Raw genomic sequence first — 13,666 nt, forward strand, 5'->3', positions numbered from 1 at the left:
AAATGTTACAGGCAGGATTTGAACTCATTTTGTCCTGACTGCACATCTAACATGCCACTATACCATCTCACTTCTCTCTGGAGTAAAACCTTTAATTATTTTCATCTCCATTCACTATGAATGATTCAAAAAGCATTTCTTAAATATTTACTGTTTATCAAACATTGTACCAAGCCCTGTAATTACAAATAGAAAGAGAGAGTCAATCATTGCCATCAAGGAACTCATATACTCTAATTGGGAGGGATAAGACACGAGTAAGTTTCTCTGTAGGGCAGATGGAAAGACCCAGACCAATGTGTTTTTCCCCACTAATCACAGGGAGATAATAAATTCATTTATTATATCAAAAAAAGTAATTCACTTTCTTATACTTGAGATTATAGTATGGTTGAGAAGGAAAGACATAACTATGGAAAGATATTTCCCCTCTCACACTATTACACTCTACCTTCCACCTTCCACCATCCACATATATCATTTCCTTAGAAAAGTACCCTAGGATCTAGATAGTTTGTGGGTCAGAATCCAGTCTATGTTATAGCACACATCTCCACCTATGAGTTTATGTTTAATAGATAGCTGGAAGTCACACTTATTTCCTCATACTCAACAGTCCATCTTTGAGATTCCTGCCTCTTTATTCAAGCATTGTAATGTTTTGTTTTCCTCACTGCCTTCTCTTAATCTACACCCTTTCCCAAGTGAATTTTCTTTGAGATTGCCTTTAGTTTACGCTATGTGTTTCTTGTGTGTATTGAGATGTGGTACTTATGTAGGGAATACATATGGCCATGTCACTCCCAAGGCGGAGCATACATACTGAAAATCCTTGTGCCCAGGGGACATGAATGGTGGGCCTTGGCACTGCACAGCTGTCCACTGTCTTTTGTTGATAGCACGCTGCTCTCTGTTGGATGTATTCTCTGCTGGACTTTCACAGTGACTTCCCATTTGGTGTCAATTTTTGCTACAATTTGTCTTTATTTCTTTAATTATCTTTGAGATCACCCATGTTTCTGCAAATTAGTGGTGATAAATCTATGATTTACTGACTGCAGCAGTATAGTACAGTGGAAAGATCACTGGACCTTGAGTCCCAGGGCCTGTGGTTAGTAAGGTTCTGAATCTGTTCTTCAGTGGTAGGATACAACTTTTTGAGCCGTATTTTCCAGTTTCTAATTGTCTCTCAGGCATAGTCTTCAGTTGAGATACTATCTTGAGGGATACTTGCTACTCTGTCTTCCCTTCCCTGGGTGTTGCTTCGGTTGATTAAGGGAAGGCTGACTATCCTTAGTCAACTTCCTAAGCCAATAGCTATGAGAGTCTCACTCAATAGATTATTGATCAACGGCCTTCAGCCAGGCTGCTCTTCAATGATAGCAGGTGTTCAGAGCACCACTGGTCTTTGGACTCCTCTTTCTTCTACCATCTCTCTTGACTCTCTCAGTTAAATGTTCATTTGACTTATGGTCGGAAAATTTTTGGTAGTTAATTCTCATCATATTCCCCTGGCTGGATAAATATTCCCAGGGCTCCACTTCCTCAAATGGAAACAAAGTTGGATGAAATTGTTCAATGCAGTTGACAGGACTTGATTGAGCTGTTTAGAGAAGATTGAAAAGGCTGTAACTCATAAAAGAGATAAGAAAAATTTCATTCAGTGGAGGAGATAAGGGAGAAGGGGAGAGGGGGAAAAATAAAGCTACTCTCCCCCACGTGTGGCTGAAGGAGGGAATAACATGCTCACTAAATTTGATATGAAAATTTATATACACCATAGGAAAGTAGGAGATGAGGCAACAAGTGGAGCGAGGGGAATGTTAAAAGGGAGGGCAAATGGGAGAAGGGAGTCACTAGAAATAAACATTTTTGAGAAGGGACAAGGTCAATTGTAGGGGGGAAAATAAGGGGGGATAGGGTAGGTCAGAGGGCAATATAATTAGTATTACACAACATGATTACTATGGAAGTCTTTTGCAAAACAACACATATTTAGTCTCTATTGAATTGCTTGCCTTCTTAATAGGGCTGGGGGGCGGGGAGGGAGCGAAGTTGGAATTCAAAGTATTAGAAATGAATGTTGAGAATTTTTATTGCATATAATCGGGAAATAAGAACTACCGGATTAGGGGTATGGAAATTTATCTTGCCCTGCAAGAAAAGAGAGAAGATGGGGATAGGAGAGGGGTGGGGTGTGATGGAGGGGAGGGTACATTGAGGGAAGGAGTAATCAGAATGCAAGGTATTAGGAAGCTGGGGAAGGGGGAGTGATGGGGAGAAAAATTGGACATGTTACAAAGTGAGGTAAAAGCAATTAGTATTAAAATAATAGACTGAATTAATCAATGACATCTTTAGTTTGGAGAAAAGAATTTCAGTCTAAATTTCCTAGAGGAAGGTAACCTCAGGTAAAATTTGGCATTGATGGAAAAGTCAAGGTTGTAATGGTAAATTTGATTTTATGATTGCCATTTAATCAGGAACTAGAACATGTATAGAAAGGCATGTAAGCCACTTAAGACTTGCCTCAAAAGATGTTCCTTAGCCAAAGTTAAACTATAATCATTTTTGAAACCTGGTTATTGGAACTTGCCATTTTTAGATGCTATGGAACCATTAAGTGACTGTTCTTCTAAGTCTAACTCCAGGTATGGGAAGCAAGAAAAGTGATCTGAGCCTCCAGTACATGATGCCAGTAAGCTGATGAGATGCTGGTATGAACTGCATAGGTGATCTCAAGGGAAGGGTAGGAGAGTGGCTGTTCAGCATGGGCTGAGGTGGGATTCTCCTGACTCAATTTCCCCACTGATACCTGGCAGACTTTAAGCCTGACTGAACGCAAGTGGATAATCTAATCCTGCCTGGAATTGACATGAAATTGGGGAGATATTGTACCCCTGCAATGTCCTTACTATTGGTTGCAATTTCCTATAGTCAAAAGGTTTGTAAGCTTAATACCAGATCTGTTCAATTATAGATTATGGGTAGGGGAACATCCAAGGTTGTCTAAAACTAAGCTATTAGGCATAGGACTTTAGACCAACAACATTAAGTTAGGGTCCTTTAATTCTTAGTAATACTGTGGAGACAATTAGGTCAAGAGCTTGTGAAGTTAGCAACATAAATATTATTTGTGTCTCAGTTGGTTAATGTTTAAAAAAAAAATCCTTTTGTGGTCCATACTGTAAATGCTTTAAATCATCTGAATGATGATTTAAAACAATCATCTGAAACACTGTCATATAGCTAATATGGATCAGCCTAGACTTGAACCCATGTTTCAAAGATACACTTTTATCCACATGCTATCCTGCTCCTTAAAGTGATAACATGTCAGTATGATGTGTTCTTAGACTTATCCTGTGAAGGAATAAGCTTCAGTAAGCTATGATGTCTACCACTGTGCTAAGTAGTTTGAAGACTGACTGTAATTTGCAAACTGGTGAGTCATCCCTGCATAACTGAATTCAATAAACCCTCCACGGTAGGCAGAGAGGACCTATTGAAGTTTTGGGGGGTTAAGGGTAGCAAAGAATAAGATGCTCATACGTACATATACACATACATATGCATATACTTACACATATGTATATGTGTATATATGCATATACATATGCATACACACACACACATATATGTTACTACTGTTTATTGTTTGTCCTTTGTTCTTGAAGAGGCCCATGACATCAGGGAGGTGATGCCATGATATACAAGTGAATTGGATTTGAGTGAGGGAGGGCTGTGCAAAGACTTACTCTATCCTCTGGAGTTAGGTGGGTCTGGAGGCAAGATATAGATCAGAACAACTGGAGATGGCACAGGATGCAATCAGAGACGTTGGCGTTTTGAAGCTAAGGTCTTTAATAGGTCTCAGTTTAACTGAGGTAACATTCATTCAGTGTTAGGTAAGAAAGGATTCCAAAAGTGGCCTCTTTCAAAAAAGAAAAGGATCTGAGAGGAGAAGACCCTTGGGGCTTCTGGCCAAAACCTAAACAATTGCTATTTACTTTCATTCTGTGCAGATCAGAATGACCAAGTAGGGCTTGACTTGGGAAATGTTATTGGCCTATCAGTGACAGCTAGAATGATTTGGAGAGCCAGTGTGATTTGGTTTGAGGGCTGATATTTAAGAGAAAAGTAAGTAGAAAAGAAGCTACCCATTGAGGACCAAACTGGGATTGGCCAGTCGGGCAACACATCTGTTCAACTTCCTTCCTTCCTTCCTTCCTTCCTTCCTTCCTTCCTTCCTTCCTTCCTTCCTTCCTTCCTTCCTTCCTTCCTTCCTTCCTTCCTTCCTTCCTTCCTTCCTTCCTATCCCACCCTTATCCGGGGGTGCTCTGCCCAAAGGGGAATGTAATGTAAATATGTGTTTGTGTATATGTATGTATATGTATACACATACAATACATGCATATATTCATGCATACATATATGCATATGCATATATGGTTACCAGACAAATGGCAAGTGTCCAGCACTAGGCAAGCCTTGATGTTCCAAGGATTGTCTAGATGGGATGTTAAGTGGGGTTTGGACTCTACATGAAGTGAGCTAAGTGAGTTTTCATTCCCACCCACAAATTAGAACAGCTCATTGTCACTATTCTAAAGGGACTGATTCCCCTTCCTGAGGACAGGATGGTGGATTTATTAGAGCCAAAAATGAACTTTAGAGTCTAAGCCAACCTCCCCTGCCACTCTCACCTTCCTTCCCCCATTTTACAGATAAAGAAACCGCATCAGAAAGGTTAATCGATTTGCCCAAGATAATCTAATTATTAAGGAACAAAACCAGAAGTAGAACATAGGTCCTTTGCCAATCCAGTACTTTTTCTATGCCACTCTGATGTCTAGAGGTCCAAGTCTGATGGAGGAGTAAGGGTAGATGCCATGTTTTACTTTGAGGTGCAAGCATGGCTTTCAAATGGAAATGCCCTGTAGGCAAGTTAAGAGTTCCAGGACTGGAGCTGCTGCTGCTTGTGCTTCTCTGCTCAGGCTTTGTGGGAAGTACATCATTTTGCTTCAAACAGAGATGACTTTCCTGCTGGCTGCCTGCTCCAATTCATTCCCTGCTGACTGTAGCAAGGCTAGTTGCTCCAGGCTACATTTCAGTTTATCCTTGAGGCACTTTGTGCATAGCCTTAGTCCCTAAGGTTCTTTTCTCTCTTTGTCCTCCTTTCTTTCCTGCAGTGGAAATACTAACTCAGGAAATGGAACCTCTTAAGCCTGCATTCCCCCTTAGGATAAAAAAAAAAAGCTGTATAATAAAATAAGCAATGACTGGAGATGTTAAGTCTTTGTTGTAAAGTGTCTTTGCAATTTATGCAATAGAAGTATTAGCTTGGTAGAGGTTTTATTTCCTTTTTCTGAACCTCTACTTTGCAAGGGGAGATGGGGAGTGGAAGATGGATAAATTATAATTTCCTATAATATTTAGCTTCTACTCATCCACAAATTGCAGGTTTTCTTCTTTCATCATCATTTATAGATTGACTGAAATAATGAGGCAACATAAACTAAATAGTACAGTGAACAGAGTTCTGGCTTTTTAGTCAGAAATACCCTAATGCTCAAAACCTGATTCAGATGCTAACTAGCTGTGTGACCCTGGACAAGTCACTTAATTTCTTAGTCTCAGCTACTTCTCCTGTAAGATGAGGGACACAACGGCAGCTGCCTCATAAAGTTGTTGTGAGGACCAAATGACTTACATCAAGAGCTTTGCGAATCATAAAGGTTTATAGAAATGCTAGCTATGCTTATCATAAGCAATGGAGTGTTGTCTGAATTCATCCTATGAGTTTGTAGTAGGGAGGAAAATATGGTGGGGGTAGATAGATGATAATATCATACACTTTAATCTCTGTTATTTTATAATTGCCAGTGGTCACCATCTTGGCTTACCACTGGCTGTCTGTTCAAGTTAGGTATTTGTGAAACAAAGGTAGACAGATACCTTTGACAAGTTAACAAGGAACACATCACATACAGTAGATTCTTTCCTCTTTGCTATGGTCAGTGTTCACAAAGTCTCCTAACAGTTACTCATGTCTGTGGGTCTTTACCACATCCTGTGGTTGTTGAACAGTTTTGGCTATGACCAGGGACCTTTAGAAACTTTTGTTTACAACCATTTGTCACAGGGCTTATCTCTCAACCTATCACCACTTTTAAAGAATTTTTTTGGTATCTTTTTTTTAACATATTTAAAGTTTTGAGTTCCAAATTCTATTCGTCCTCCCACCCCTGAGAGGGCAAGTAATCAGATGTAGGTTATACACATGCAATTATGTAAAATATTTCCATTAGTTATTTTGCACAAGAAGACTTGAATGAAAGAGAAAAGAAAGGAAAGTAAAAAATAGCACACTTTAGTTTGTATTCAATCAGTATCACTTATTCCTCTGGAGGGAGGTAGTATGCTTTATCAGTATTGTGGGGTTGCCTTGGAGTATTGTATTGCTGAGAATTGCTAAGTCATTCACAATTCTTCACTGAACAATGTTGTTATTACTGTGTACAGTGTTTTCCTGGTTCTGTTCATTCCACTATGAGTCAGTTCATTAAAGTCTTTCCAGGTTTTTCTGAAATCATCCTGCTTGTCATTTCTCATAGCACTATAATAAACCATTACAATCATATACCACAGTTTTTTTAGCCATTACCCAATTGATGGGCATCCCTTTGATTTCCAACTTTTAACCACCACAAAAAGAGCTGCTATAAATATTTTTGTAAAAAAAAGTCCTTTCCCTATTTAAAATACATCTTTGAGAATAGACCTGTTATAGAATAGATTTAACATAATAACAGAATAATAATAACAAATAATGCTTACTCATGTTTTTAGATAAATATTACTTATCATTTTAAGGTAAGCTCCATTTATTCCTATACTCTCTAGTGTTTTCAGTGGGAATAGGTGCTATATTTTGTCAAAGACTTTTCTGTATCTGTTGAGATAATCATATGATTTCTGTTGGTATTGCCATTGATCTGATCAACTATGCTGATAGTTTTCCTAATATTGAACCAACCTTGCATTTCTAGTATGAATTTCACCTGGCCATATTTTATGATCCTTATGTTATAATACTGTGATTTCTTTGCTAGTATTTTATTTAAATGTTTTTGCATCAATATTCATTAGGGGAATTTATCAGCATCATATTTGTGTCATAAAAGGATTTTGGCAGAACTCCTTCTTCGCCCATTTTTCCAAATAGTTTATATAGTATTGCTATTAATTGTTCTTTAAATTTTTGGTAGAATTCTCTTGTGAATCTGTCTGGTCCTAGAGATTTTTTCCTTGGAAGTTCATTGATGGTTTGTTCAATTTCTTTTTCTAAGATTAGGTTAAGTATTTTATTTCTTCTGTTAATCTGGGTAATTTGTATTTCTGTAGATATTCATCTATTTCATTTAGATTCTCAAATTTATTGGCAGATAATTGGGCAAAATAGCCTCTAACAATTGTCTTAATTTCCTCTTCATTGGTGAATTCATCTCTTTTATTTTTATACTAATAATTTGGTTTTCTTCTTTTCTTTTTTTTAAATCAAATTAACCAGTGGTTTATCTATTTCATTGTTTTTTCATAAAACCAGCTTCTAATTTTGTTTATTAGTTTAATAGTTTTCTTAACTTTCAGTTTTATTAATTTGTCCTTTGATTTTCAGGATTTCTAGTGTTTAATTGGGGATTTTAAATTTGTTCTGTTTCTAGTTTTTTTTTCTTAGTTCTATGCCCAAATCATTGATTTGCTTTTTCTCTATTTCACTGATGTAAGCAATTAGAGATATAAAATTTCCTCTAAGTACCAATTTGGCTGCATCCCATAAATTTTGCCATGTTGTCTCATTGTGATTTCCTTTAATGGAATTATCAGTTGTTTCTGATTTGTTCTTTGACCTACTTGTTTTTTTAGGATTAGATTATTTAATTTCCAATTAATTTTTTTAATCTCTCTTTCCATTGTCCATTATTGAAAGCAATTTTTATTGTATTACAATGTGAAAAGGATGTATTTATTTTTTTCTGCATTTGATTGTGAGGTTTTTATGTCCTAATGCTTGGTCAGTTTTTTTATGTAGGTGCTATTTTTGAAGAATTTTGAACAAATTTAATCAAGACATACCTTGTGTTACAATCTTTATTTCTTTTGTCTTTTAAAAAAAGCTTATATAGATGCCCTTTTTTTATTCCATATATGTTTCCTAATTAATGTCTTCCCCTGCTCCATTGGACCTTTTTTTATTTCCCTTCAAAGTGCAATTAAGTAAAAACCATGACTGAAAACCTGTGCAATATTTTGCTCCTGTAGTTACACACCACTGTAATAGGGGAGGGAAATAGATTTCATCCTCTGTCTTCTTGGGACCAAGATTGACATTTAATTGTTAACATTTCATTCATGTTATTGAATCTTCTCTTGCTTTTGACTCCTTTGCACTGTGTCAGTTCATACAAGTCTTCATATGTTTCTCTAACTTCCTTGTATTTGTTGTTTCTCACAATACAGTAGTATTTCATTTTATTGATATCCCACAATTTGTTTTTTTGTTGTCATTCATCCATATAAGTTGTGTCCAGCTCCTTGAGGTCCCATTTGGGCTTTTCTTACAAAGATGCAGCTGTTGTTTGCCATTTTCTTCTCCAACTCATGGGTTTTTTTTAAGCAGATGAGGAAACTGAGGCAAAGAGGATTAAGTGACTTGCCCAGGGTCACGTAGCTAGGACCTCTTTTAATCCAGGTCTTCTTGACTCCAGGTCTCGCACTCTACCCACAGTACCATATAGTACCACAGTATCACATTGGAGCAATGTGTTTAGCCATACACAACTGAAGGGCACCTATTTTTAATTCAGTTGTTGTTATTTGTTTATTGGTTATTGTATCAGGTGGCAAAACAGTGTCTGATAAATCTTCCAATTTTTGTTGTTGGTGTTGTTGAAATTTTCCTGATTGTACCAGCAAGGTACAGTGGAAACAGCACATAATCTGGCACGTCACTCAAACTCCTTAAGTTTGGTTTCTCATCTTTAAAGTGAATAATCTAAAACTAGATGACTTGAGGTCCCTTCTTGTTCAGTTGTTTTTCAGCTGTATCTAACTCGTCATGATCTAATTTGTTTTATTTTTTTCTTTTGGAAAATATACTGGTGTGGTTTGCTATTTCTTTCTCCAGCTCATTTTACAGATGAGTACAGCAAGGCAAGCAATGTCAAGTGACTTGCCCAGGATCACACAGCTAGTGTCTGAGGCCATATTTGAACTTGGGAAGATAAGTCTTCCTGACTCCAGGACCAGCATTGTGCCCTCTGCCCATAGATGTCCATTCTGTCTCTAGATATATAGTACGGGTCTATATTCTAGCAATCCACAAGTAATGTTTCTTATTAAAATGTAGCTGTTTCCCCCAGATTTTCTTTCAGTTTATGCTTAAGAAGCTTTGGCATCTTTCTATAGCTTCTAGAAGAAAAAAATCTCATCTCTTAGGGCATATAAAACCATTCATGTTCTTGGTTTTTGTGGTAGCTAGGTGACAGAGTAGATAGGGTACTGGCCCTGGAGACAGGAAAATCTGAGTTCAAATGTGACTTCAGCCATTTGTTAGCTGTGTGACAATGGGCAAGTCATTTAACCCCCATCTTCCTCAGTTTCCTCAACTGTAAAATGAGGATAATTATAGCACCTACCTCTCAGGGTTGTTGTGAGGATAGAGTCCAATTAGACAATAATTATAAAGCACTTAGTGTCTGGCACATACTATGCACTATGTACATGGGGTTTTTTTCTTTATACTAATAGTTAGTCACTATATGCAGCTGGTGGGCCAGGGGATAGAGTTCCGGACCTGGAGTCAGGGAGATTCATCTTCCTGAGTTCAAATTTGGCCTCAGATTCTTGCTAGCTGTGTGACCCCGGGCAAGTCACTTGGCCCTCCTTGCCTCAGTTTCCTCATCTATATAATGAGTAGAGAAGGAAATGGCAAACCATTTCAGGATCGTTGCCAAGAAACCCCCAAATGGGGTCACAGAGAGTCAGATATGACTAAAATGGCTGACCGACAATATCTAGCTTACTTAGCTTCATTGTTACTGACTCACCTTATGGCACAAAAGTGAGTTGTGGATCCTGAATGTATTACTACCTCTGTTATACTTCATTTTGATTCAGTTTAACAAACATTTGATCAGTGCTGGGCACTGGGCATATAAAGGGTAATATGAAACTATCCCTGCCATAAGATACAACATGAGCTAAGATAAGCAAATGCAAGATATATGCGAAATACATGCAAAATTACTTCTGAAGACTGACACCATTAACACCTGGAGGGGACAACAAAGGTCTTAAAAGAAAACTGGGATTCACAGAGGCAGAAGTAAAGTGGGACTGTATTCTAGGCATGAGGGATAGATAGACTATTCCCACAAAAGGAGGCTGGAGATAGAATGCTGTTTTAGAGGAACCATGAGTGTACCCATTTGACTTGAGGGTGGAATATGTGAGAAGGAGTAATGTGAAATAAATCTGGAGATGCAGATAGAAGTCAGATTGTGTAAACAGATATGATTAATATTATAAAATAAGTTTAATATAAATGAATAAATATGTAAAATGAAATACTCATCTATAAATATACACATGCACACATGCTTCACCCTGAAAATATAGACTGTATCACTAAAATGAGAAACCTGTATATATATAATACATATGTATGTACAAATATACAGTATATATTTTAATTATATGCAGGGAAAATAACACTGATTAGATGTCACATTTAAAGTTTATACAAGTCAGATTTGGGAAAGAATCATGGCCTATATCTAAAGCAGATCTGTATGTAATTAAAATAAGATATCAGTACTTTCTTGAAATCCTATTATAACATATACAATATATTTTGGAGAACCATTATAAGCCTGTTGAGTGTCTTATAGAATTCATATCTCAACAACAAAATAGCCTTATGCTGTCACATTAGGTGTCTTTTTTTCCTTCACATCTTTATTTTTTCTCAAAGTGTCATCTTTAGGGGATGGAGGTTATTGCTGTCTCCTCTTTGGTTAGCCATTATAGATTTTTATCCTTAAGGAAAAGAGTTTACCTATTTTGTTAGCATCTAATATAAGGGAGAATGCTGCGTTTCCTTTTTTAAAAAGTATTTTGAAGAATAACTTTTCTTTGTAAGTTTTCTAGATCATATGAATTTTTTTCATAAATGATGGTGTGAAGGAAATGCTATGAGAAAAGATGAAGATGTTATGAGACTCATTCTAAGCCAGTATTCTAATAGTGTTTTTCACATGGAAGTTGATGCATTTGTGTTTATTTGTTTGCAGTAAAGAGGGGGGGAAATTACATTGTATATGGTGGCTACAAAATACGTGGATCTGTGCAGCCAAATAGTCCTGTGCTGAGTCAGCTAAGTGGTGCTGTGAATCTGAATTCAAATCTGACCTTAGATACTTCCTAGTTGTGTGATCCTGGGCAAGTCACTTAACTTCTATCTGCCTCAGTTTCCTCAACTGTAAAATGCGCATCATAATAGCACCTACCTCCCAGGGTTGTTGTGAGGTTAGAGTGAGATAATATTTGTAAAACACCTGGTACAGTGCCTAGCACATAGTAGGAACTTAATAAATGCCTATTCCTTCTCTCTCATGAAATTTTTAACAAGTGTTATTAAATGGTTCGGCTCATAAAAACTCAGGTTCAAGACTTGTTTCTGACAGATGCTTCCTGTAAAAACAAGGACAAGCCACTTAACCCTACATTCCTCCTCCTGAGACTTGAAAGGTAGACAGCAATTATCATCTGCATTGATGAAGAGAGTTTCCACATTGGAAGTTCCACACACCAATAAAATCTCTGATCCTGACCTCTGCCCCATCAAAAAGAAATCCTTATAGGAAATATAATTTACTATCAGTGATCATAGATTGTGCTTTATTCTCTATCCATATTTATCTCATTTTGTATAAAAATAACAATTTGAAATAAATTTAGTTTTTATTTGAGGACAAGATTGACTCCTATTGCTGGTGTCTTTACTCAGCAGAATATAAATTATGTTTAACATGGCATGGATAATCCAAATGAACCCATAGCTGATGGGATACTATGGTCATCATTAATTTATATTTATTGAGATCTCCTTGAGTGGATATCATTGTGTTTTACAAAAAGACAACTGTTTGTGAGCTACTTTCCTCAGAAGAGACATTTGTTGATTTACTCCATTTTTAGATTTGTTCCTTTTTTTAACTCCAATAAAACCCTTGCTCCTTTACTTATAAGCATGTGTAGTCCCTAGAAGATAAGTTCGTGACCTTTTGTGTGTCATGGATCTCTGTAGTTGTCTAGTAAAACCTATGGATAACTTCAAAATAACATTTTTAAGTGCACAAAATATGATAAATGAGACTATGACGGAAGTTTATTATATTGAAATGGATGTAAAGATTGTGTAGATATGTTTGTGTGTATAAATATATATGCATGTGTATATCTCTCTCTACACACACACATGTTTGTATGTGTATATATTTAAGGTCATGGACCGCAGATTAAAAACACTTGTTCTCAAAGAAGGGCAGGGAAAAGAATAAAGGAAATACTACATTTTTTTCCTCCTCTGCTCGCCAGTCACAAAGGCAAAGCAACTGGGACGATTTTGTTCAGATAAATAAAAGTGACATAAATTCTTTAAATCATATAGACAGAAAGTGGAAAAAAAGAGATAAGCTGTGATTGCATTTATGTCCTTACTTGTGCTCCTCATTTAAACTGAAGATATTTATACATGGAAACAAAGGTTTTAAGTTTAATGAATCCAATGAGACATAAAACACAATTTTCTTAGAAGAGCAAGCTCATTGTGTTTTGTGACTCGAACACTAGGAGGCAGCACTAAAATATTCTATTATTGTTTGTTATTGATTATGCACATACTGTATACTAAGTGCCAGGTTTTATTGTTTCAGAGTATTGAATGTCCCATTGATCTCAGTGGGTAAAGACGTATGTAGAGGAAGGCAGGCGCTTTTAGACCATTTTTCTGCTTTAGTAAGAGGATGCTTTGAAAGACTCAGAAACATTTTCCCATCCTGTATTTGATACTGTCAGAAATCAGAATACCACATTAACTTGAAGCATCATAATTTCTTGCTGCTGCAGACTCTGGTGTGGATAGAAATTTTTTCACATACTTCTGTTTTCTTTTCTGACCCTGTTTCCTAGGCACTCTGGAAAGACATGAAACAGGAGAGAGAGCAAGGGTGATTCTTAATTGTTGTGAAGAGTCACAGATTTTTAAGCCTGCGCCTTTAGCTGCAGTTGCTTCAGAAACACACAAGCACAAAAATGCAGATTACAGATTCTCCAGTTCCTCACAAGTTGGAACCTTGTCTTACCCTATTCCTCATGCTGAATCTCTACCTAAGGTAAGTCAAAGCCAGAATATTGTTTCACAAGGCCAGTCAATAACAAGTTTAAAAAATGTAGAGTAATAAAAAAACTGATTTAAAATATTGACACATATCCAGAAGCATTCCAAGACTTGACTATGCCTAGTGACTTATGGATAATTCGTTGAGGAATATCTTCCAATACAATGGAATACAGTGAACACTTCATGACAAATGAAATT

General features: G+C 36.7%; 1 protein-coding gene across 6 annotated transcripts in view; it reads left to right on the forward strand.

The window, feature by feature from the left end:
• The window catches only part of WDR72 (WD repeat domain 72), a 302,488-nt gene that overhangs the window by 101,125 nt on the left and 187,697 nt on the right, over window positions 1–13,666 (forward strand). For all 6 annotated transcript variants that reach the window (XM_072616190.1, XM_072616144.1, XM_072616164.1 and 3 more), the window contains one exon: window positions 13,258–13,460. In XM_072616190.1, coding sequence (XP_072472291.1) covers window positions 13,258–13,460 — 203 coding nt within the window. The remainder of the gene's footprint in view (window positions 1–13,257; window positions 13,461–13,666) is intronic.

Source organism: Notamacropus eugenii, chromosome 1 (genome assembly GCF_028372415.1).
Source record: "Notamacropus eugenii isolate mMacEug1 chromosome 1, mMacEug1.pri_v2, whole genome shotgun sequence".
In the NCBI taxonomy this organism is placed as follows: Eukaryota; Metazoa; Chordata; class Mammalia; order Diprotodontia; family Macropodidae; genus Notamacropus; species Notamacropus eugenii.